At 35.5% G+C, this 26,602-nt stretch overlaps 1 protein-coding gene across 5 annotated transcripts in view; it reads left to right on the top strand.

Annotated features, from left to right (window-relative positions):
* The window catches only part of SLIT2 (slit guidance ligand 2), a 257,918-nt gene that overhangs the window by 191,721 nt on the left and 39,595 nt on the right, over positions 1–26,602 (top strand). For 4 of the 5 annotated variants that reach the window (XM_067298183.1, XM_067298186.1, XM_067298187.1 and 1 more), the window contains exons 13-24: positions 494–637; positions 767–930; positions 5,221–5,371; positions 11,323–11,397; positions 14,486–14,629; positions 16,162–16,305; positions 17,471–17,637; positions 18,498–18,630; positions 21,501–21,569; positions 23,972–24,043; positions 24,266–24,337; positions 25,778–25,849. In XM_067298183.1, the coding sequence (XP_067154284.1) occupies positions 494–637; positions 767–930; positions 5,221–5,371; positions 11,323–11,397; positions 14,486–14,629; positions 16,162–16,305; positions 17,471–17,637; positions 18,498–18,630; positions 21,501–21,569; positions 23,972–24,043; positions 24,266–24,337; positions 25,778–25,849 (1,407 nt within the window). The remainder of the gene's footprint in view (positions 1–493; positions 638–766; positions 931–5,220; positions 5,372–11,322; positions 11,398–14,485; positions 14,630–16,161; positions 16,306–17,470; positions 17,638–18,497; positions 18,631–21,500; positions 21,570–23,971; positions 24,044–24,265; positions 24,338–25,777; positions 25,850–26,602) is intronic. The other variant, XM_067298185.1, reaches the window with a different exon arrangement.

Genomic DNA, 26,602 nt, shown 5'->3' with positions numbered 1-26,602 from the left:
TCCATGCCACCAGTTTTTACTACAACTCTGTTAATGCGGCAGCATGCTGATTAGTAACATATAATTAAAAGTGCCACTGCACATCTCTTCCAGCTAATGAACACAGTGTTCGATTCCTTTTTTGTTTGTTTGTTTATTTGGCAAAAGGAACTAGTTTTCTCTGCAGATACTTGATTTTTTAAGCTTGTTTCTTTGCACAGACAAATACCACACACACATGTTCTACCAACACGCACAAGAAACGTAATTTTAGCTGAATAAACCTGTGCATCTCAACTTCAAGGTGTAAATATTTCAGAATTATTTCAGAGCACCTAAATAAGGTATTTCAATTCACTAAAATGCTTTATGTCACTGTAAATTAAGATTTGTTTCTACGTCTCTTGTTCTGGTTACAAATGAGTGCAAAGAATTATCTATGAAAAATGCTGAATGAAGCTGCAGTGACACTGAACAAATTCTTTTAATTTTGTAATTGTCTTCCATTAAACAGATTATTAAATGCCAACAAGATCAATTGCCTGCGAGTTGATGCTTTTCAAGATCTGCACAACTTAAATCTTCTTTCTTTGTATGATAACAAGCTTCAGACCATTGCAAAAGGCACCTTCTCACCCCTACGTGCCATTCAGACTTTGTATGTATGCTCTTGTTTATGGTTTTATTTAGTATAACTTCATGTGCTATAATTTACTGAAAGTATCAGGAGCTGTGGAGACCAAAGGTAAATAATGTGTGAAATTATCATTTTTTTCTTCATTGAAAGGCATTTGGCTCAGAACCCATTTATCTGTGACTGCCATCTGAAGTGGCTGGCGGATTATCTCCATACAAACCCCATTGAGACCAGCGGTGCCCGTTGCACCAGCCCCCGCCGTCTGGCAAACAAAAGGATCGGCCAGATCAAAAGCAAGAAATTCCGCTGCTCAGGTAATTTTCTTAGTTCAGCTGGTATTTTTCTTTTATTGGCAAAAACGGTGGTTATAGAAGTTCTAATGAAGGCAGCTGGCTCTCTACGGAGTTATTAAACATTGCACAATCTTTTTTAGTCCTTCTGTTGGAGGGGGGGAATCGTGGCAGTCATATACTATTGGATCACGGAACATTACTATAGTTAACGCATTTGGCTCTATTTCTGAGTAGCATTAAATCTAACAAAAGAAATGTAATATATAATACTTCAGAATGAAATGCTAACATTATTTGCTACAAGTATCACCAACATAAATCATTTTGCAAAATTTCCACAAGGCTCTGCAGTACGTGAAAGATCTAAAAATCCCCAGCTAAATATGGAAACACAACATACTCATTTTATGCAGGGAGCTTACCTCATACTGAAATTTACTCTTTGCTTTTTCTAATCTTATTCCATTTCCTACTTACATTTCTCTAAATCCTAACTTTTGTCATATGGTATCCAGCTGTTCCAGGTGCATTTCACATTCTACAATTTATTCAGTCTCAAGTGCGAATACCAGATGAGAACTGTTTGTTATCCATGTTCCAGATACATTTATGACTATTCACACTTTGTTGTTTATCAGCTCTTGTTGTGAATACACATTTTTTCACTTAATTATCTGTAGTTAATTGTAGTCCATACTTAATCTAATAAAACTCATTCTTTGCTTGCTGACATTCAGGTGCATCTTCTATTTTTTTTTTCTCTTTATTTAGCTAAAGAACAGTATTTCATTCCAGGTAGGTTTGGCTCTGCAGTAAGACTGACTAACTGCAGATACTCTCTCCCTTTCCCCCCAAAAGCAAAGTTTCTTATAGCTTTTAGGAAACTGATGCATGTGTATTAACAACAGTGAATACCTGTAGCTAGGCATAGATTTCCTTTGTAGATCACTAGTAGTTCTGTTTTCTGAAATAAGAGCTTAGCATGCAGCTCCATTTACTTTTTGTCTTGAAAATTTGCACACAACCTACCAAAATGATACTTTTATTTAAATTATTTAGAAGATTGCACCTGCTAGTTCCTATTTCAATTGACACTTTTGCTTACCTTGTACCTTGCCTTTTGTGCCACTGCTGTTTTTAAAATGTAGCTCCTGAGCTGCTTTTAAACACAGAAAACCATACCACTATCAAAGAGCTAGTACAACTTAAAAAAGAAAAAACCTTTACAAACGAATATTTTCTTGCCTTGCTTTTGTGTTCTACACCAGCAATTTACTCCTGAATGTCTGCAACTGCTGCTTGCTCACCCTCCCTGTGTCTGTGAAATCACAATGGGATGCTTGGAAAAGAAAGCTGATATTCTTCATTAAAGGCATTCTGTAGTCAGATTCATACAGTGAATCAGAAATGTTTTCCATTGAAGAAAAGATGATTTAAGAGTTGGGGTGAAACAGCAATTTACACACCACTTTAAGCTATGATAAGTCTGATATTTTCCAAAAGAATTACTGATGTTGGCCCTAGCTCTTTGAAATATGTTTCTTTACTTATTTTACCTTGCTTGTCAGCTGTGTGCACTGATTTCTTAATAGAAAAATATATGAAGCACTACATTATGTTCCTAACAGATTATAAATAATTGATTGGCAAAATAAACAAGGGCATAATGAATCTATTGATGATTTACAGTATGTGATCTGCAAGCAAGTTTTTCTATCATAGTTTAATATCTAGAAAAATAACTACAATAATTAATTATGACACCAGTGCACTTGTTCTTTCAAGTACTACAGGTATATTGTCATTCTGCAGTGTTTGAAGTACTGATTTATTGATTGGTCTTAGTCTTTGTCCTTTAAGCTGGTATGTTTAACAGCTCTTCTCCTAATGCTATGTGATGTGTCACTTAAATTTGCAGCAATCACGTGAAGTTTTCCATGCCCTCATACTAATATGTTGGTTTGAATATGAAGAAAAGACAAAATGAAATACAAAATGAGGCAATAATTTGCAGTATTGGCAGCCGCAGAACTGTGTTTTTTTTAAAGCAGCATAAAACAGAGGGGGATTCAATTTCTCAAACCTGTAGTGCCACTCAGTTCCTTAATGGGTAGAACAGCTGTATTCCTGCCACAGAGTGACTTCTACTCAACCTCGCCAGCACAACTTATGTCTCTGAGCTAGAAGTGTTTTCTTGCCAGCAAATGTCTTCACAGCCTGTTTATAATATGGCCACACATGCAGTTTAGGTTTGTTTACTTACCCTTTAGGAAAATGGTAGTCCTGCAAAAACAAGAAAAAGAATTAAATGTCTCAAAAAGTGTTGCAGACTGTATGTCTTGAACTACCACTTGTGTGCTTTCTCTTTCTGTCAGGTAACGGGGAGATACTGCACTAAATTGTTTTAGTTGTTAAGGATCTTGCCCCCGAACATTTTAGTTGTTTACTCTGAACTAATAACAGTGATTTGTTCTGGACACAGGAAAAAAGTAATGTATTTGTGGCCTTTCTCATGGGTATTAAAAAGTGCTAAAAATACTTCTTTACACTTAAGTAAATACTGTAAAAATGTTAGCATTTCTTTAAAAAGTCAAATATCAATTTGTTTTACATTTGTTTGAAATCTGTCACTGGGAGATCTTGATCGCAGACACTGGGAAATCTTAATAGAATTTCCATATAGTCATTTGGAAGACTAAAGGTTATGCAAGTACTAAATCATGAATTTGAAAAAAAATTACTGTTTCTCTGCAAGCTCATAAAAATATTCCAAGTGGTTATATCATGTGTGTTACTTAGACTTTTGCAGAAGCTAGATAATATACAAGGACAGGGATTTTTTTTTTCTTCTTTTAAGGTATCTATTTCTTTGTTTTATTCATTATTTTAAGTGGCATAGCATGTATATGCATTCAAAGGAGCGTAATTGTTCTTTAAAGAATATATGTAAGATAATAAATAATGCATGGGAAGTGTTATCATCCCATATGAAATTTGTAATTAACCCCAATCATTTCTTCAGTTTTTTTATGCCACTTAAAATTAATTATTCTTTCTCTCTGCTAAAGATGGTGCCCCTCAGCAGCATCCTCTAATCACAGTAAAGCTGAGTAGAGATCACAAGAGCTTAGTTCATGTTTTTGTCTTAATTGGGATTACTCTGTCTTTCTTTCCTTCTTGGCTATCTTTACTTTTGCAGGAGTTCACCGTTTTGGCTGTAAGTAAAGTTCAGTGTCTGAGCTAAATCACAATGTACTTCCCAGCCCTGATGCACCTTCTACTAGTCTCAGTCTTTTCACCTTTGTCTGAGAAGAACCCGCAGGTCCTTTTGGCTTCTGTTTGTTTTCTTTGTCATCCACCCTCAGTTCCTTACTGGATGTTTTCACCTGATATGTTCAGGACATTTTCTTTGACTGACTCTGGGAAATGGTGGAGGAAACTTTCAATGTGGTTCTTTTTTTTTTTTTATTGTATGTTTTAGTTGATCTGTGACAGTAATACTGTTACTGTGGCACTGGACATTCAGTAATCAGAATGTCATGTCATGTAAGCAAGTATTAAACTTCAAATGCTTCTGTAACTTTTTCCTACTCCTTCCTCTTTTCCCTTGCTCTTATCCTTGGCCTAATGGATGCAGTTATGATAATTTAGCGAGATTTTCTGTTGTGCTTGATCTAACCATGTGGTTGTGAGGTATGAGTAAAACATGGTTCTGTCAAGCACCATGGAACGTCACGCAGCTTTCTACAGCATGGCAAGCTGCTGAGGCTTAAGTCAGGATCACACATTTTTTAAATTAAAGCTGAAAACAGGGCTTTCAATCTTATGTGTTTGAGATGATGTGGAGGGTCGGGACTATAAAAAAAATCATAGAGGTTAATGAAGTCCAGTCAACAACACAAATTTGTAACAAGAGAAAGAAAAAAGGTGGCATTCAGGATCTATTTATTCATGACACAGAGAAATAAAATAGATTCTAAAAGAACCAGTGTCATTTGTGTGATTAGCTATAAACAAGGCTAGATTGGCTGACAACAAAATCAGCAGAAAGTACAGCTGTGAAAAGCTCAAGTTAATGTTATCCTGTTACGTGAAGTTGGTCACAGTTTCTTTTTCCAGCGTATCTTAAGCCCCTATATTTAACCCTCTCTTGAAGCCCTTGTGTCTGTTCAATATCACAGAGTTTATCATACATTTCCCAAGTTGCCCACCCGTTATCTGAATTGCAGACATCTTTTCAACCTTCTCACAAGAAAAAGATCTTATACTTTATTGACTCAGTATCTGTATTTTGACTTGACTCTTCCGCAGGCACTGAAGATTACCGATCCAAATTAAGTGGAGACTGCTTTGCAGATTTGGCTTGCCCTGAAAAATGTCGCTGTGAAGGGACCACAGTGGACTGCTCCAATCAGAAACTCAACAAAATTCCTGATCACATTCCCCAGTATACAGCAGAGTTGTAAGTTGAACCCATAAGAAAGCATTATTTGCTTGTGCATAACTAAAATTTTCTAATAAAAAAGACAGGTTTTATTTTTTGAACAACAAAAAAATAAACATAGCCTCGTCATTCTGTGTTTTCTTCAAAGAACTAGATATTAATAATAATTATTTACACATCATTTCAGTACTATGTAGCCTTAAAAAATTATGCTAAACAAATGCAGTAACTATTCTTTGTTTCAAGTTCTCCGGTACATAACTACCCACTGGGAATTTTTTGAAAAATAGTGTGGTTGATTTTGCTTTTTTATTTTAACTAAAAGAGCAAATAAGACACCCTGTCAGTAATCCTGACTCTGTCTTAAAATGTGCTACCTAGGTATTAAACAAAGCAGAATTGATTTTTGTTATGCAAAGCTCACATTATACATGTCAAGCAGGAGACCAGAGGAAGATAAAGCAGATGAACAAGAAAGAGTTGGGTTAAGAAGATGAGATAATGATACAGAGTGATAAGTGAACAGAGACAAGCAGAAAAGAAGTCACAGATTGTTACTTGCTTAATAAGTGCCATATGGGAACGATTTGTAGGCATTACAACTGAAGTAGTCTTCAAGGAGGGATTGAAAGGAAGATAAAATTAGGACAGCTTTACAAGTTTTTCCCATGTGCAAGAAACAACGTGGAAGGAAGTGCAGAGATGCTTGAAGGATCAGCAGAAAGGCAGGAGATTAAAGTGTTCATCATTGTTAGAGCAAAGGCAAGAGGAAATAGCTGTTTTTCTTAGTAGATTTACCATAAAGAGCAAGGCAGAATGTTGAGGAGCAAAAGTGAGGGACTGTGATTTGATGCAGTAAAGCAGGGACAGCCAGTAAGAAATATAGAGACAGAAGTACTGTGGTCAAAGTTGAGACCCACAGAGGTGAGATGAACAACACTATGGCAAACGCTCTTAAAAGATAACCAGTCTGCAGCTGGCATCACAGCAACAGTACAGCCATGAAGGTATGAAATAATGAAACCATGGTTAAAGATCTTGAATATCTGGACAGAAAAGGAATTTGACATGGAAATATTGTGTAAATAGAGATGGGGATTTCTATCTGTCTTTGAACTGTGAGAAAGAGTTGAACTCAATTATGTTCTCATTACAAACCTGAGTGGCTCTTCTGGTGATGCCCAGAATGATGAAGAATTCAGGAGAGGAAGTGGCATATGTGGGAAAAGCAAAGCTCAGCTTTTGGCCATGTTTAAGCTGCTGATTTACCATTCATGAAGTGGTGTCAGAGAAAAAAAGACTGATACACAGTCTTGGGTAGAGGGAGATAGGTTTCAGTGGAGAAATATTTGCGTGTATTTTTTTTCATGTAGTATTTCCTAGAGGTACAGTATAGAGGATGAAGAACCAGAAGGGAGAGAAGAGGAAGGAGAGAATTTTAGCCTTTAGGAATATCCACAGGAAAATAGAAAATACTCCTCAAATGTATATAAAGCAGTGCTATAATATTTTGAGAGAAAATTACTTCAATTGAAGAAAGAAACTTGATGGAATGGATAGCAGGTTAAACTGTAGGAGGAGAACATGGAGTGATGGTTGTAAAAGTCATAATTAATGAACCAAGAGATGAGAAATGGAGTTGTTGAAATGCATTTTATTGGTTCTTGGCAGGATCCGTGTTTAATTCTGTCTGCTCTAAACAAATAAAAGATTTCTCTCTACAAAGGCTTTTTGACTACGAATTAGTTGGGGAATTCCTGATTGCCAGAGGATGTTGCACAGGAAGGACAACAGGCTGTTAAATGTATGGCCTAGCAATATGGCCTTGCTTAGTTTCAGGGAAGTATTTAGGTCTGATAACTAGAGGACTACGTCCTGGTAGTCAGTTCACCTTTGCATCTTCTTAAACACTTTAAATTTTGAAAAACATGAAGCCAGAGGGATTCAATGTGCTCAACAGCCGTAATACTTCCTCTTCTTTCCTCCTATTATTCCTTGTCCTTCATGCATTGCCCTTCTAGCTCCTCTTGAGACTTCACATTCTAGTTTTAGGTCTACTCTGTGATTCCCAGTTCACGACATTTTTGGTGTATACCAGAAGGGCAAGCAGTTAGCCTTTTTATTTTTCTTTTACCCATCAAATTTGAGTTAGAGATACTTGTTAGAGGTAAATGCCGTTGATGCTTCTCTGCCAGAGAAGAGGAAGACACTCTCAGAGAAATGGCTAGATATTCTCTGCAAGGTATAATTTGGAGCTGAGGCTCAGCTTGGAACCAAAGATCAAAGGTGAAGAAATGTCTCGTTTTCTCTAGATTTCTCTGTAGAATTTTTGTCAAATAGTTCGTCTGGAGATTTCTGATACTTTAAGTCCAAGGATATGGGAGAAAAAGGGAGGGCAGGGAAAGAACCTGAATTGTTTTCATCCCTTAACCCAGAAGGTTTTGGAAGTAACAAGAATCCTGTGATCTTTGAGAGAGTTTATACTGTGGATCCACTGGGGCTTGGCTTCCTCTCAGTAGAGGGATGTAAGGGGAAAAAATAAATGTTTTCTTAGTCTGATAGAAGAAAATAATGCAGCTTCATTAGCAATATCTTAATATATGGTAAGCAACATGCAATTTAGTAGAATCAAGATGGGGAACTACTTTTATCTCATCACTCTGAGGCTGATACATCTAGTGAAAAATACTGCACTAATCTTCTTCAGTTCAAGAAAGTATGTAATGCTACTTTTAAATCTGCTTTTAAAATGTCTTCTTTAAAGAATTTATCACTGTACTCATATGACCTGGCAATTTTGCTATTTTAACTTACTAACAAGCAGCAGGTAACAAGAACATTTTTTGGCAAGGAGTTTGAAGAGGGGATTTTTCTAACTAGAATTCCTCCCGCTTGCTTATTTGGCCATATGACCTGGTGTTGTTCTAATCATTTCTCTCTTGGCACTTGCTCCCAAAGTCCACCGGAAAAACAGTCAGATCTGCCAAATCTGCCGCTGAATTATTTGAAATAAAGTACAAGCCTGTAAAAGCTTCCCAGAAATAAAATATTTTGCAGATAACATACCAGTATATGATGAAATCAATGAAACATTTGACAAATCACTCAAACCAGGGTCTTCAGGAGAAATTCTAAATAAAAACAATTTCATTTCTATATATATTCAGTTTTTTGTAATGCTTGTTCAGTATTAAAATACCAGATCCTAACAAGATGGTCATCAAAAGAATGAAGTACCGCAGGATATCACTGCAGTACATAGCCTTCCAGGAACACTCAGCTATTGTACCAAAATGTGCAAATAACTTAGCTGTTGTGTTGACAAGACAAGAAAAAGCATCAGAGAAACTGAAAAGCGGAACATTTGGACATCATCATCAAATGCCACTTTGTTTATTTTTCTGCTTTAATAATGGCTTGGCAATATTCTATTTTGAATAAACCAGATACAGGTATTTTTCAGATTCTTTTCATGATCCAGTGATTCATTGACAGGTAGCAACTGTCATTATTACCTTTCCCAGTGATATTAAGATCCAAAAGGAAAATACTACCACATGTGGTAATTTTCCAATTATCTGTAATAATTTTGATTCTTGTGTATGTGGTATCACTTACCATGATAATAGAATGAAAACTTCCTGTATAAATATTTAACAAGTCTAGATCTAAAATAGCTGTTTAGCTCCAACCATAGGAATGCCATGTGATCCTTGAGGTCATTTTTCTGTGGTCCCAAACCTGTAGGTTGTAATCCTTGCATCCCTTTGTTTGCTAATTTCACCCCAGTGATGATACATGCATTGTGGCATTACCATGCATGCACATTTAGAGAGATGTGATTTGTGTTACAGTTTTAACAATGACAATACAGTTATTCAAGCCATGCTGCTTCTTTTTTCACAGGGAGTGTGCAGTAACTTACCAAGTACCAAAAACCTTCAAATTACATGGGCAATTCTTAAAATTGTTCTGTAATGTCAATATTAGACTAAGACTAGTTTAAATATAATAAAAATTTAAATTCTACATACTACATTAGATAGGACTAATTAACAACACAAATATAAGCTGAGGAATAACTGGGCAGTAGTTCAACAGAAAAGGCTATGGTATTATTATTGTACATGTTGAAGGTAAAACAATGCCAAAAGCTAAAAACTTCAGTTTGGGATGTATGTACAGGAGAGTAGGATGTAAAGTATGTGAAGTAATCATTTTACTGTACACAATAATAGTAGAGTATTGGCTGGAATACTGCGTTACGGACTTCCTCTTTCGAGATGGATATGGACCAATTGGAGAAAATCTTAAGGAGACCAAGAATTATCTAGAAAATAAGACTTATGAGGAAAAATTGACAGGATTGAATATATTTGTGTGGAGGAGGAAACTTGAGCGGGAGACTAACTTATTTTTAATATGTAAAAGGTTGTTGCAAAGAGGAAAGGAAGAAGTAGTTTTTCAGAGGGGATAGAAATGTTTGCAGTAGCATACAGCAAGGAAGAATTATAGAATCACTAAATGTTTTCATAAACAAGTCATCCTACCTGATGATATGGTACTTGAAAAGTATTCAAAAATGCTAGCAGTTGGAGAATGCTTGGCGTTTCCATTTTTCATGTACAGGAAAAAGGCTATTTACAAGGATGATGCAACTTTGTTAATTGGCACCATCCAAAAATGCATTTGATATGATCACTAAAAATCATGCTGTATCAACCAGCTGATTTTCAGAGGTTGTAACATTTTTTGAAATTCATTTCCTGTGTAGTTCAGGAACTTTGTACTTCCTACAAATGTCCCATGTATGTCCAAAAGCTCTTCCTGCCTTCCCTCGGTTTGGTTCCCTGCTGAAACTATTGCTGTACTTTCAGATTTACAGCCTTAATTTCCCTTCTGACTATTATTGAGTGCGAGCAGGAAGGAAAGATGAACAAGCAGCTTTCTTTTACTTTCTAGCTTTTTTTAATCTTCTCTTGCTACAAGGTAATTCTGAAAAGCATTCTGGCTTTAGAATTATGGTGAATTCCATTTCATGGTGATCCTGTCAGTCATCTCTTTGGCTTCCTTCCTATAGAAGATGGCTAAATAAAAGCTAGAGAGACTCCCTCCTTTAATAAAAGGAGGCCATTAAAACATATAAAAGAGTCTAAGACTTATAATTTCCATTTTCTTTTTAAAGAAAGTAAATAGAGAACAACTGGGCAGTGCGCATATTTTTGAAATGTAGGTGGCCACGGACCTAGCAGCTGGTAAAGGTATACTGTGCTAGAACAGCCTTGGCACCAGGGCAGGACAGATCAGTATCCATAAGATTTTTCAGGCAAGTATCTGTTGCTCATTGTATATCTTCTTGTAGTGTTACAAAGTAGTATGTGATGCTTTCTTGCACACTATGTTTGTGCTAGGTTTAGTGATCTGAACAATGATCACAGAAGTGTTTTTAAGTTATTGGGAAGACCTATGCAATGTGTTTCAGTCCCTACTCAAAAGAAGCATTGAGCATAAAGTAATTATTTCATTCTTGTAAATAGTGTTTTGTGAGCACCTCCAGATGTCTGGCAGACCCCACCTGATATCCTTTAAAGAACAGTAAACCAATCTTCAGTGTTTTATATGTACTTCTTAAAGATTTTTATTTATAAGTTGCCATGGAATCATTCCCTAGCTACATTTTTGATTTTCTTATCTTAAAATAAAAATTAAAAACCTCTTTTTATATTTTACTGCAATTTTAGTTGTATTTTACATTCTGTAGGTGGGGTTTTTTATTTCTGGTTTTGATTCTGTAGGTCTTATGTATGCCTGATTTTAATTACTGAGAGTGTTCATGCATAGGACTTATCAGAATTAGAAATGTCAGTATATACTGAATTGTTATTCAGCTACTGAATAGTTTATATTGTGGAGCATTCTGTACCAATGACTGATTTTTTTTTTTCTGATTTTGTTGACTTTTCTTTTAGGCGACTCAATAACAATGAATTTTCAGTCCTGGAAGCTACTGGAATCTTTAAGAAGCTTCCTCAGCTGCGTAAAATGTAAGTTCAGCTTCCCTGCCCCCGTCTATTCGCATAGCATGTTAGTTCCTTGCTGTGTTTCTCCACCTTTATTAGTCCACGTCTATAAAAGATTCAGTATGTTCTAATCAGGAATCAAGACTGGGTTTAAATTAATCGCTGAGGTCGAGCGGAGTTGGCAGCTCTTCTCTGCGGGACGAGGCACTGCCGGGAGCAACTTCGCGCACTGCCCGGCTCCAGCACCCTGGGCTCAGCGTGCAGACAGCTGCCCGGGGCCACGGCCGCGGTGGGGAGCTCGCAGCATAAGCTGCCCGCAGACGCTTCCCACCAGCTCTCGTAGCTTCCCGCGCTGCTCTCGGAGCAGGCAGGTTTGCCCCTTTCAGCCCTTTCAAGACCTGCCTGCGACTTTGTGCTTCAGTAAACTGTCCTTAGATGAGGGGAAAATCTAAATCAAATGATCGAAAGAAAGAAATGGTTTGATAACTCATCCACATAAATCCATGTACACAGTTCATGTTCTAAGAGGAGTTTATAATCTTACATCAGTATTAGAAATAAACCTACAAAGAGCTCTTTTTATCGTATGTGAAAGACAGACATTCCGGACGAGAAAGATAGATCACTTAGTTGTATTTAGTGACTTCCTACTCAAGCTCTTCAGGATTGAATGCAAGCATAAATAGCAACACATAGTAAGTGAAATAAAAATAGATCAGATTAATGAAAATGATTCATTGCTTTTTGAATGTATTTGCCAAGTTACTAACACTTGTAAAAAATCAGTGTACATTACTAGTGACCAAAAACAATCACTGTCCCAAAGGGAGCAATGCTATTAGGTAAACTATTTGGTAGCCTTGTCCAGATCCTTGTTGGCAGGTGTCATGATCACAATCAGTTAAATCCTTATTACCAATTTTTGAGTCAGTAGGCCAAAGGTGAAAAACACTTTGCGTGTTTTCTGCTTGAGGACACCCTGCCACTTGGGTCTGGGTAGAGATATTTAGGACAAGAATGTAGGATGTCTGGCACTGCAGTGTACTGTGCTGTACAGTAGATACCTAGTTTTCTTCATTCCTCAAGGATCTCAGATTAACACTTTTCACAACCACAGAAGACCTCTGAAAAGAATAAAATACCTGGAGTAACACACACCCACACCCACACACACACCCCATGTCAGTTTTTCACACTTAATAAAAACAGGCAAAAAGGAATACGCTGTCCGTAATTACATATTTTCAGACTATAAAGCTAGGGCAACAAAGAAGTCACCTAAAGTTAGTTTTTCCGCAGCTTTTTAGTTGAGAGGAAAGTGTTCAAGACAAAACAAAAAGAGAGAATATTGATCTCCCTTTCTTTTCGTTAATCTTTAACAATAAAGTGTAGCTGTCTGCTGGAACCCCCAGGAGTTAAGAAATTTGGACAATTGAGAAACAAAATTGAGAAAATATTAATGAAAAGTTAACATTTTTAATAATACTGCCCCATTAGTTCCTAATACAGTTGTCAGTTGTTAAAACATTCTTCGGTTTAGAGAATAAGACAGTGACTGGTGAAGCATGGCTGGAAAACAGTGAGGTGGTGATGCTACAGAGACACGAATGCCAGTGGATTCAGTATTTCTGTAGAGCTCATATTTCTTCTGGAGGTTCAAATAGGTGCAAAGGTCTTCCTGCACAGACAACATTGAAAAACTGGTGCCTAAATGTTTAATTGTTTTGATGATTCATCAGTAAAAAAGCAAATTTTTTCACTGCACCATTGATTAGCTGTTCAATGTTAATCCATAAAACATCCCTGTGAAGTGGATGAAGTAATATCTATTTTACACGAGGAACAAATAAGATGTTAGGAAGCTAAGGGCTTGCCACACAAAAGGCAGTTGAGATTAGAAATAATGAGTTTCTTGCTCAAAATTAAATGAAAGTGTTGATTGTATCCTTCATCACAGGCAAGGTATATATTAAATTACAGCTAGGCTAAAGATGGGAAATCAGCACTCAGATGAAGCCACAACTCCATTGTTTTCTGCATCTCAGATAACAGTACCAATTAATTCTGGCAGACATATTATATGAATTTTTATTCTAACAAATAAGCAATATCTTTTTAATTTGAACAATTAAAATGCTGTTCTAGAAGCTGCATCAGATAATGTTTTCTTCCCAAAATCATTAATTTCATCAAATAAAAGGTTTTTAGCTTCACTTTATTTTACATTTTTTCAGAACATGTGAGAGCTTTGTAAAAATCACTAGTGTATTATAACTGTTTAGTGTTTAGATATATACTTACTGTTTTAAATAACATTTAACTGTAATAAAGGTGAATAGAGTTATTTGAAACAAGCAAAACAAAAGGAGACAAAAATACCATGAAAAATCTTTAAAGACAATGTGTGTTGTTGAGTATATATGCTTATTGTATATATAGTATGGATACTACTCAGTTGAGATGTAATTCCAACTTTTCACCTAGAAACTATAAACACTAAATATTTTGGCAATATTTTTAGGGCATTTTCCCATATTTTTATCTGCTTTTCATGCAATTACAGATAAGTGAACTATCCCTCCTTATAAACCCTCCTTTCTTCCTAATGTCATAAATGATGAATATTTCATTTACTGTTTACATTCACACATTTCATTTACATATGTTGCTGTTTATACTGTTTGCTTATATTTATGTCTACTGAGATGAAATACAGAAATGAGAGTGGTAAGCAATAGTTACAGTAGTCATACAGTATCATCTTATTTATTCATCTAACAACAGTACAGGGATTGGAAACATGAAAAATATATACATTCACTGACAAGATTCAGAATTTTTTTTATGAAAACAGGTTTTTATGTGGCAACAGCATGGACTGGATTCTTGCAGTTGGTTAGACAAAAAGCTTCCAAAGATTTCTTTAAAAATCTTCATTTCTGTAGTTAACAGGGCATTGACTTTTGCTTTTATTTCTTCTGTTGAACAATGTACTCATTGCTTTTACACAATAAGTCAACAGCTAAAAAGCTATGCAGTCTGCAGCATTTAACAGTTAATTTAGGATATTTTAAAAAAAAGTATTAATTTTTTTTCCATTAATGTGTAACAGAAATCTGAGCAATAACAAGATTACAGATATCGAAGAAGGAGCATTTGATGGAGCCTCTGGTGTGAATGAACTGTTACTCACTAGCAATCGCTTGGAAAGTGTTCGACACAAAATGTTCAAAGGACTAGAAAGTCTCAAAACACTGTAAGTGTAATTATTTAAGTGTTTCTATTCTTCCTGTCTGTCAGATATTTTTTTAAAACCTGTCCTAAAAACTTTAATTTTGGAGGATTAGCTATGGAAGATTCAAGCATATTCTAACTTTTTGCTCCTTTTTTATACAGATGTTTTCATACATTATGAATTCATTAGGTATTAATTATGGATATAATCAAGCTGAAATTCTTTCATTGTGGTTACTGGACCACGGAAGTTATGGGTCCTCTTGAATGATGAAATAGTTGAGAATGGATAAACATCCAACTACAGAAATGGAAATGAGAATAATCATCTGCTTTAAAGTAATGGAATTTTGCATGGCAATTAGGCATTTTATGTAATACAGTCTCTGACTCAATCCTTCTCAACCATTACTGGGAATTCTGCTAAAGGAAGAAATTGAATTTGGTATATGTTGAAATGTGGGAAAAAATTCTTTCCTAACTAATTTTAATGTCATTCTGACAGAGGAGACGAGTAAACAGTGTAGTTTGAACTCAATTCATTCTTTCCCTGAAGGCAGTTTAGCTCTTTCCATTCAAAAAATATGTTAATACATTCTACAGCTGTTTGGGCTTCTTTGGAGAGCCAGTCTTTCTGAACAGCAGACCAGACCAAAGATAAATGGTCTCTGGGGCTTCATTTGTGCAAAGACTCTAGGCATTTTTAGTAAATCAGACCTATCACTTTTAACTTTGTTTACATTTGCAACTGCTAAAATTGTTGCATGCTGCTATTCTCAGGCAAGAAAATGGAGGAAAATTAATCATTTATTGATAGGTGGAAAACCAGTGAACTTCAAAGCTCTTTTGTTTTACTTACAGAAGTATGAGAGATTTTAGAATAGGTTTTTCTTGCTTAATATTCTGAAAATTTTACTAGATCTTAGAATCATGCTGAGGAGTCAGGCTAGCCTGATTTCGTTTATTTGAAAGACTTTTGGGGATGTGATAGAAGTGCTTTCTACCATTTGTCATGTGAAAATTCACATTGGAAGGGACCTCAGCAGTTCATCTAGCACAGCCTTCTACTCAGTGTAAATAGCAGTTCTGGAGTCATTTAGATTTTGAAGTGTGAACTGTTAAGTGTCACCAAAATATAAAAGTACGTCAACCAACCATGTAAATTTGTAATTTGTTTAAGAAAAAAAAACAAAAAAACAGGTCTTTTATAAGAAAGGGAGAAACAATAATTTAACTGCTACTGTCATTTGAACTGCCGAGCTTCTGAAATATACACATTGGTAGAAATACTGAAGCAGCAGAGATGTAAAAATACGTTACCTTAAATTTTCTCTGTACCCTATAGTATAGAGTACACACTATAATATAAATGATCACATTCAGTATTCATAGGTACATTTTTTAATGTTAACCTGTTTGCCAAAATGCACAGAGGAAATGCCGGACAGCATATGTTGTTTGTAATTAATGACGTTTAGTCAGTAGAAAATGTTATTAATACAAAATGTTATTAATACAAAATGATATTGAGATGTTTGATCCTTCCTTTCTCAGGATGCTAAGAAGCAATCACATAAGCTGTGTCGGAAACGATAGCTTCACAGGACTGAGTTCTGTCCGTTTGTTGTCATTATATGACAACCAGATTACTACCGTTGCACCGGGCTCCTTTGATACACTTCATTCGCTCTCTACGTTGTAAGTTACCTTCATATTTTAGCTTATCCAAATTTCAATCTCCAACATTTTTGTGGCATTTCAATTAGTGAGTTACCATATAATTTTACAGTATAAGCTGTTGTCAAAGGGAAAATATGAGTGTATAAAGGGATATTCGTAAAGGTTTTTTTCCTGGATCATCTGGAATACGTGAAGAATATGTTTTCTTGCTGCACTTTGATGAAAACTTTAGAGTGACTTCTGGAAGCGCCTGAGAGAGTAGAAAAAATGTCCTGCTAGTCCTCCTAGCAGAAGCCCATTTATTTGCATCAGGATAGAAACCCATGTTTGCGTGCACATTGCATGATCATAGGTAGTCTAATCACCATGTTGTCTTTCTTTTTGCACTGTGTAGTCTGAATAGTATCTTGAAATTGCTAGGCTTACTAAGAAGCTTAATTCATATTTGTTTTATAATGAAGCGTTAGTCTCATTTTCTATATAAAGAAGAGTCTCTCCCCCCTCCTCCCCTGCCCCTGTTTTTTTTGATGTCTTGTAATTTAATGGAAGGGAAAATGGGGAGAGAAGCTGCCACTCAGATTACCGAAGAAATGCGTTTTGCAGGTAGCATCATTCAGGAAAGTACTTAATTCCCGTTCTACATAAAAAGTGTCACTTTGCAGCAAGTGACTAATTTGTGCGTATTAAAGATGACATGTTTATAAATAATGGAATTGTCAATAGGTTTGTGCTGAAGTAAGGAGATGCCAAAAGTACTGAGACTTCTAGAAGTAAATTCATTTTTATAACTGGCATGTAATCAACTTAGCTGTCAGTTTAGATAGGAAACTTATTCTCAGGAGCAAGTAAAAGATGGAAATCTTGAGATGACAAATTAATGGAATAGCTGTTGTCAGGTTAAAGCTAATAATGTAAAGTAATTACCTTCATCTCTATATGAAATTATTGCATTATCAGTACAGAGTGGCTTGACAACAAGTCAGGTCTTTGACAGTTTTAAATTATTTCTAAATGAGCTGTATCAAGATTCACTGCACAGCACCTAAATTACAGCTTTCACCTATGGTTTGTACGTAGTATTGTTTGAAGAACAGTATTTAAGCTTAGCTTTGTGAAAATACAAATAGAATACTTAGACTGACAATGTTGTATTGTTGGAAGTAAATTTTTATGTGGTTCTCAGAAACCTCTTGGCCAATCCCTTCAACTGTAACTGCCATCTCGCATGGCTTGGAGATTGGCTAAGGAAGAAACGCATCGTAACAGGAAACCCTCGCTGTCAAAAGCCCTACTTCCTTAAGGAGATTCCTATCCAGGATGTAGCAATCCAGGATTTTACATGTGATGACGGTAAGAAAATGAATAGCCAAGTTTTTAAAACTTCAGTTTTCATATGTATAACTGCATGATTCCAAAGTGTTATTCTTTAAATTGAGAAGTGGCATTCTTTAAATCACTCCTAGCTCTGCACTCCCTGCTAGGTAACTGGGTCAGTTTAGAACTCCTTCACCCATTTTTGGATGATTAGCAAGCACACAGCTATTGTGTACATATTTTCAAAAGTTTTTCTTTTCTAATTGTATTCATACTGTAAAATAGTATTTAGAGGTAATATGGAGATTAAATTCATTGATCAAATGTTGTAGTTCAGATGAGAATATTTTCAAATGCTGATGCTTGAATCAAACACTCTTTGAGTCTATGTGGTTAAATATCACACCATTTTGCTCAAACTATGACTTAGTGAATGTCAGAATTCCCCTCAATGCTTGAAAAATGACAGCTTCTGTCTTACATATCCCTCATGCATGTTTCATTTCTAGTAATATTTATCAGTTTTCAAGGAGGTAACTTTTCTTTAAAGGGACTGCATTTGGTTATTTTTTAATTATTTGTGAATCTTGACAATCGGCACGTATATTGCTTTACTATATTTCATTTTAAGATTTGTGGTCTTTCTTTAATGACCTTTTTTCTAAATAAAGAGTTTTTATTTAGTAACACAGCATTTTACTAAATAACAGGGTGTCATTGGAAATGTAAATACTCCAGTCAATAGCTTACAGAGATGACGTAAAGATTTCCATCCATAGAGGTTTACCTAATACAGAAATTTCGTATTTGCTTACAGGAACCAAATGTGAAATTATTACTGATTCTGAATGTCATTTGCATGGTAAGCTTCACATCTGTTTGTTTTTATTAACCAGGGAACGATGACAATAGCTGCTCTCCGCTGTCCCGCTGTCCTGCAGAATGTACTTGTCTAGACACAGTAGTTCGCTGCAGCAACAAAGGCCTAAAAGCTTTGCCTAAAGGCATCCCAAAAGATGTAACAGAACTGTAAGTGACATGGTTTTTTCCCTTTCATAAAAATGAGTGGCAGATATATGTTATCAGATTCAGGAATGAGACGAGGAGAAAGGGTGCAAAGTGAAGAACAGACTTTAGTGGATCAGTTGGAATCTAATAATATACTGCTTTATAGATATAAGGACTTGTAGAATAAGCGAGAAATTTGAGGTTACGTTTGAATTAACGTGTGCTCTGTAAATCCTAAAAAAATAAAAATTTTCTGTTCCTGCAAAGCTTTACAAATATATTTGTGTAAAATTGTAATCCCTTTCAGAATGTATAACCCAGATACTGAACTGTCATATTACAACGGATTAAAATATGGGCAAAATTGAAGCTGATTAATCTATTTTCATTGTTCTGATAGGGAGGAAAGAAGGAGTTAAATTACATTAAAAAGCAAAAAGAAAACAAGCTATTTATGTGTTTGCTTATTTTAATAATTAACATGGTCATGTGATGCTTTAAAAAGACTGATTTTAATAAAGTCGGATTTTTTATATAGGCAGTCTTACAGGATCTAGCACATTTTATTAATCTCCTGTCACAAATGTGACAGAATTGGAAAAACAGTACAGATTGTATTTTATGAAAAGACAATTTGAGTATGCAGATGGACACTAAAATTGATAATTGAAAAAAGAAATAACTAGCTAGTGTATTGTTTGAAGATAATAACTGAATAGTTACTCACCAGTACACGAGTCAGGTGTTTATGCATTATCACAGGGAAAATATAAACATAAAAATTGGGATAATCATCCATTTCGAATCTTGATTATATATGTTTCAAGACTGAAAGAAATATCTGGAATTTACTGACAGGAAAGAATGTTCATTTTATTGTCATCTCCTTGTGTTACAAATGGCAAGTGTTTAATACTAAAATTACTAATGTTTAATCGTGATTGATTAATGTAGTACTTTCTTCAGAAGACATCATAAATGTGTATTTTAAGTCACTAAAACTGCTTTATTGTTTTAGCATTTGGTATTATTGAGAAGATTCTGAAATGTCCATCATTACTGCCTAAAAGAATAGCAACCAAAAGGCTTTGGTCATTAACAAAGAGAAATTAGTAAGAATTTGAATTAACATACAGCTGTATGTGATGTAAAGTTATGTACAGGCTGTATGTATACAACCTACAACTTATTTTATTAGTTTTTCTATTAAATAACTTAAACATAGCTTGGCTTCATAAACACAATTTGACAACTTAAGGAGAGCAATGGAATGTAGAATTATGCAGCTAAAGAGAGAGACTTTTAGAAGAGCAAGTGGAACACTAACTGTGACTGAAAACTCATTTGTGTACAATTTTCTATGCCTTAATTAGTGTCTAAGCATGCAATTTAGCATATTTTTCAAAAGGATAATGGAGGTGGTTCCTGTTAGCAGTTGCATACTGATTGATTCTCCCTGTTCATTAGCATGCATAACCCTTCGAGGATGTATTCTTCTTGTGTTTTATAAAATATCTTAATAGTTGCTTCATTTGAACAAGCAGACATTTTTATCAGCTTATAGTACTTCAGTTCTAAAATGCAAAGCTAAAACAACATATCCCTATTTATCTGTCTGATCAAATAATTTTATCAGAATACTTATTCCTTCAAAATGTTTTTTTTTAATAATTAAGTGCAAGAGTGCTCGCTCTGTTCACCACTGTTTATGTAATGCTGTTAACTTCTATGGTTCATAATATAAACATAAGACTTGTTCAGATACATGTATTGGATTTGGCAAATAGCCATAAGGTATGGGGGCTGGGGGAGGGGGTCTTTTTTCTCATATGTAGATCGTTAGGTCTTTTAATTTTGACTATTCATTAAGTTTAGCTGTGTTTCTGCACATCCAATTAGTCAAGCCAAAGGATTCCAAAGAAGACGTTAAGCTGTAAATTCACCTAAGAGTGTCTCTAGCCAAGGCTGCTCTTAACTGAAGTGTTTTCCAAGCATTTGGGTGGCTAAGGTGTCATCTTTGTATAGCAGTATGAGAGGGTAGTTTTTACCTGCTTTTTTGGGGAGAGCCAAGTAACACCACCATCAGCAGCTCACCAGCTGATCTTTATCCTTCTGCCTATATTTGCTGAATTGCAGACAATTGAGTAAATTCAGCCCTTCCTACCATCTCTGAAACACTTGCCATGGTTTGTGAAGAGCTCTTCCACTTGTACAGTGAGTCACTTTGTCAGCAAGTGACTGCCTACTGGCAGCTTTTTAGGCCAGGACTATTCAGTTCCTTTGCCAGTAACTGAGGAGTGGATCCAATTTGATGGCTCTGCCCCTTTCTAACACTAAGGATGAGCAAGTCTCTTGACAGTCATGGAGTATGGAAGAGAAGCAAGTGATGTAACACAGATGCTGTGATGTAGAAGCAATTCTAACTTTTCTAGTAAAAGAAGGTTATTGATTACTGCCTTTAGTCTCTAATGTACTCTGTAGGCTTGCATCTTCTGTCATGCTCAATATGTCATGACAGATACAGGGCGAAATTGGGGAAGGTGACCTGAATTGTAGGCATGACAAATGAATTTTCTATTACAGCTGGAACCAGCTTGTGCTGATGCTACTGTAAAGGACTACCCTCAAATGTCAAGTTCTGTTTCTATTTAGGATAGCTCAAAGTAATAATATCTGATAGAATAGCACTGGATCTTAGGCTACAGGTCCTCAGTCATGATGCGAAAAAAACAGAATTTGTAAGCAAAGGTTCTTATAAAACTGAAATACTGTTTATTCATTCATAATTAACTTTGTTTATTGCTCTACTGTTGTATTCTAAGATTAGTGGGTGAATGCTAATGTTTTAATGAAAAGAAAATAATGCTGTATGTTTTATTTTTCTTTTCTAGTTATTTGGATGGAAATCAGTTTACCCTTGTTCCAAAAGAACTTTCTAACTACAAGCATTTAACACTTATGTAAGTAGTATCAGAGAAACATTCTCTGCTGGAATGATTTAAAAAAATGCTATTCCATTTGCCCTTTTTAGTTACAAGAAAAAGTTACAAATTGTAGCAGACCTTTTAGAAAATATAATACCCAAGCACAAATTAAAATTGGGGCTGTTTTAGTCCACTGATCATATCCAACATATAATATACTGAGTCACATTTTAGAAACAGGGGTATTTCATTCCAGTGATCACATCACAAAGTAAATAGGCAGAAATTACAGTTAACCTGAAAAGTGATGCAAGATCTTGCAAAATATGTATTAAGAGTGCATAATGCAGTATCCTGTTACAAAAATCCATAAAGGCACTAAAATGATTTCAGTTCTAAAAGAAAGGTTCTGTTGTGCACTTCACATAAGAATAGCACATACTGCTGTTGTAACACTTCAGTGTAACCCCTTTTGTTTGCGCCACAATATATATATGGTTTAATGATTGAAGAAGAGAGCTTGTGTAGAACTTCTCACTCCCAGCTCTGCTGTTGACTCACTGTGTGATTTGAGGCAAATCGCTAGCTGCTCTATAATTTATCTTCTCTACTTCATGAATTAATCTAATGTGATTTCTGTACCTTGTAAGAGTGCAGTGAGACAGACAGGAAGACTGTCAGAGTAAATGGTTGTAGTTCCTTGGCCGTTGCTAACACTATAAACCCTTACACCAGTGAGGATGAACTACATAACATTCTGAAAGCACTTTGTGGTTTAGTTATAATCAAAATAAAAAGTGGAGAAGGGTAGCAAAGAAACTTACATTTTTTTGACTGGGCTTAGAGCCTTACTGCAAAAAATAGAAATAGTTCAAAGTTCAAAAACAAAATCTTGATTTCCTTTATTTATCTCATTCTAGGGGGAAAAAAAAGTCATTATCACAAATTTAGAAAAGAGAGACTTCCCAAACTTTTCCTATGTAGAAATAGTATATAGCATAGGCACTATGGGAAGCCTTTGTGGATTTGTGCAGGGAAGTTATGCGAGATCTAACTTGCAGCAGAGAACTACGTACTTTGTAACCTCAGTACAAGGAGCATGCATGTAGATTGGCCCATGTGTAATAGCAGTACCAGAGGAGATGGGATATCTCTCTGGAGCTGAGGTTAATTACAGTCATAATTACAAGGCCTCTATAGAGATCTGCAAGAGTGACTGAGGTGCTCCTGGTGTGTTTTTCACAAACACAGCCCGAAACTGGCTAACTTTGCCTCCTAGTCAGAAAATACACGCTATTTGACAAACACCTGTAATGCAGTAAATTATAGTTGACAGTAAATAAAATGCAAATAATATGAGTATTATCTGTGTCTATTTATCAGATTTGCGGGGACACATTATTGTAATCTCTTCTGTATGTATCCTCATGCTGCCCTTATGAAGTTGTGAATGTTCCCCAGCTGCATTTGGAAAACCAAAACACAAAGGGACTGAGCATAGTTCTTCTGTGGTCAAACAAAGAATTACATACAAGTCTCTTGAGCTCCAGACTAACGTGGAGCATCCTTTATCTTCCTTTTTCTTTCTATTATGGATAGACTTCATGCTGTTTTATTTTGCTAGTATGTTCATTATTATAAGTCAGTAGTCTTACATTTTTTCATGAAATTTCAGGCAAAGAGATATATATACTGCCTGACTATTCAACAGTATTTGAAGCTTAAATATTAAGGTCCCCTCAGAAACAAATGCCGTATTTCATCACAGAATACAGTAAACAATAGTGAAATAGGCAGCATAAAATGAAAACTAAAACACGGTAAGAGAAAAAAGAACAAGCATAATTCACATTAATACAGCTTCTTCAAAGCTTCTTTGAAGCTACCAGTGTACCACTCCAGCTTCCATCATCCTTACACTTAAGTTTTTATTCATTATAATATTGAACAGCAGGAAAGATGTTAAGGCTTTCTCTATAAATCTTAGATAGTGTTCTTTATAATAATAGCTCTGGGCTTTGATGTATTCAGCTCGTAAGTGTTAAGTAGAGTATTAGATAATACTTACTCAGGTGTCATTAGGGACATGACTAGAATGATTTCCACTTTAAAACATCACTTTAATTTCTACACTTGGGTTCAAATAGGATTGCATTATTAAAGCAGTAGCATGATGGACACTGCTGTTGTATAAGAATGCATTGCACTGCTTTTTTCATCTGTGTTGAAATGAAAATGCTTTTCATTGATCAATCTAAACACTTGCTGGGCTTGTATATGGCATGTGAAAATAAAAATGTGTGCCGCTCTAAATGTAGATACCAGTGATGATACTACTTCTACTAATAAAAATAATGTGTCGTGTCAGTTTAACGTACAGTGTTTCAGGACTGGGGCAGTTGTTTTAAGGTCTGAATTTCTGAATTTATTTTTTATAGAGATTTAAGTAACAACAGAATCAGCACTCTTTCTAATCAGAGCTTCAGCAACATGACTCAGCTGCTCACCTTGTAAGTTTAAACATGTAACAATAACTGTTTGAAAGCATTCCGGTGGTTTTTGCCTTGGAAAGAAAGGGCATTTAGTCAGTATTAAAGCTTGCTTGTTTTGGAGGCTGTAAAATAACTTGTTTCCTAACTGGCTATGTGTGCAAAAGCTGTGTTTGGTCATGCTCTGCATTCTAGCTGCCGAATGGCCGATTTGCTTGCTTACAGTATTTTGTGTGTTTTCAGAATTCTTAGTTACAACCGCCTGAGGTGTATCCCTGCGCGGACTTTCGATGGCTTGAAATCACTTCGGCTGTTGTAAGTATTACTTAACTAGGACTATTTTACAGAATTTTTGTTTGTGTACAGCAGATAGCAAACCTGTAGGAAACTACTAGATTTTAAAATGTGTCAAGTATTTGAGAAGTGATAATTATGTAGCCTTAAAAGTCTGAGTGGTTTCATTCTGGGGAAGTATGCAGTCAATATGCTGGACAGAATGTTATATGACCCTGGACAAAGTATCGGTACAAAGACATACACTTTTCTTTTTCTCTGCCTTTTAATCATGATTGTATTTTTTGTGCATTATGTTCTTATTTATTATATTTATGCAAGCCTAACAAAAATGTCCTATGTAACAGGACAGTGTAAATAAGGGGTTTTTTGCAGTAGAATTCTGAATGTTTTTATCCCAACAGTAAATTTCTTGCTTTGTAGTTTTATTTAATACAGGAGCTTTTCCAAACCAATTGGATCACGATGGAACTATTGAAAGCCAATAAAATAATTTTTTGGGTTCCAAGAAAACTTTCCATTTACCACTAGGAAAAATGTGGTTAGGGCAGGATGGGAACAGGGATGGGGGAGCAGCAGAAAGGAACAAAGGAAAGTAAGGAACAGGCAGATCCAGTTTACAACTTCAATCAGTCATAAATAATAATAATCCTGCAAAAATCCTTCTTCAAAAGTCTCTAGTTACATATGTAATTTTTATCTCCATTCAGGTCATTTTTAACCATTTAATAGCTTAGTTGGATTACATGTTTCAAGCATGGTGTTATTTTAATGTGTTCATGTAACGTCAGGCAGCTCTTACATGTTTATTTCTTATTTTAAATAAATATGGGTAATATCAAGTCTTAGCTGTAAGTATATATGTTACATATATTTGTGAATGAATGAATACACAGAAAAGGAGAGAAATTTTTGTGTAGGTTTGCCACAAGAGAGGCAGCACTAGTGCTGGTATTAAGGCTTAATAAGGACTTAAATTTTTCAATTTATTTATCAAATTAGGGCAAAAACCTTAATATTTATTTTCATGAATAGTCAGTGCATGTATTTTCTACTATTCCATGAAGAATAAGAGGTTCATGAACATAATTAATGGGAATTCAAGGGGGTTGGTGATTTTGATACTTTGGAGAAGTGTACCTACTTTGACCTGCCTTTATTCTTTCAATTTAAAAAGAACCATATTATTAGCATTTCTAATGAAAATATAGGATAAAAAAATGGAGTGATAACTAGACAGCCCATCAGAGTAAAACAAATCAAATTAAAAAAGGTGGAACAGAGGAAAGAAACTGGAAATTGTTTACATTTTCAAAAAAATGTAAAAAGCTGAAAAATGTTTACAGAAGCTGAAACTTGCTATGTTAAACTGCTGAGTTTTATACATTTCTAATTGCTATTATAATAAACAAAATATAGTATTTCAGGTTGAGCATAAATGTCCCTTATTTTCTTTTTAAGGTCTTTACATGGCAATGATATTTCTGTTGTTCCTGAAGGAGCTTTTAATGATCTTTCAGCATTATCACACCTGTGAGTATTCACACGATGACTCCCCCCCCCCCCCCACACACACACACACTTTATTCATGTTTAGCAAATGTCATACAGTTCAACAAAGACAAAAGCTCTGGAACAGCCCCACGCCTCAGCACAGGCTGAGGACTGGCTGGCTAGCCAGCACGCATCCCAGTGGGCAGCAAACTGGACACAAGTCAGCCAGGGGCTTAATTAGCATGAGAACAGCCAGTTGATGGAAGGAAAGGATCGCTCTGGAGGCCACCGCTGGGATGTGTGTCCAGCACAAGACAGATGTGTGTGAACCAGCAGCAGAGGGGCCAGCAAGGTGCACAGGCGCAACCGGGTCTGGCTGCAACACTTGCCCTGCTTTGTGTGGGTTGTCTGTTAAATTGGCATTGAATACATTGAATCTGATACCAAAGTATCATTTGAAGCAATTTTTTATTCTGCTTTTAATTTTCAATGGGAATTGAGATTAGAGCAATGGGGCCCTTTTAGTTTATGGATAGATATTAAATCTTTGCTTGCAGTTGAGGAGTGGGTTGACTTACTGCCTTTAGATACACCTGATTTTTATGTTTTTGAACAGCTGCAGTTGTTAAAAGAAATTATTGGCTTGTAGTTCAGTTTTATCCTTGGACATTTATAATCTATGTGCCATTTCTCAGAAACTTGATGATGCTGATTAAGCTTAAAGTCATTGTTACATTATAATTCATTCAGATGCTACTATCAAACTAGCCCATCTGCATGAAATATCAGTAA

This window comes from Apteryx mantelli, chromosome 5, assembly GCF_036417845.1.
Source record: "Apteryx mantelli isolate bAptMan1 chromosome 5, bAptMan1.hap1, whole genome shotgun sequence".
NCBI classification, from domain to species: domain Eukaryota; kingdom Metazoa; phylum Chordata; class Aves; order Apterygiformes; family Apterygidae; genus Apteryx; species Apteryx mantelli.
This window is presented reverse-complemented; position numbering and strand designations above follow the sequence as displayed.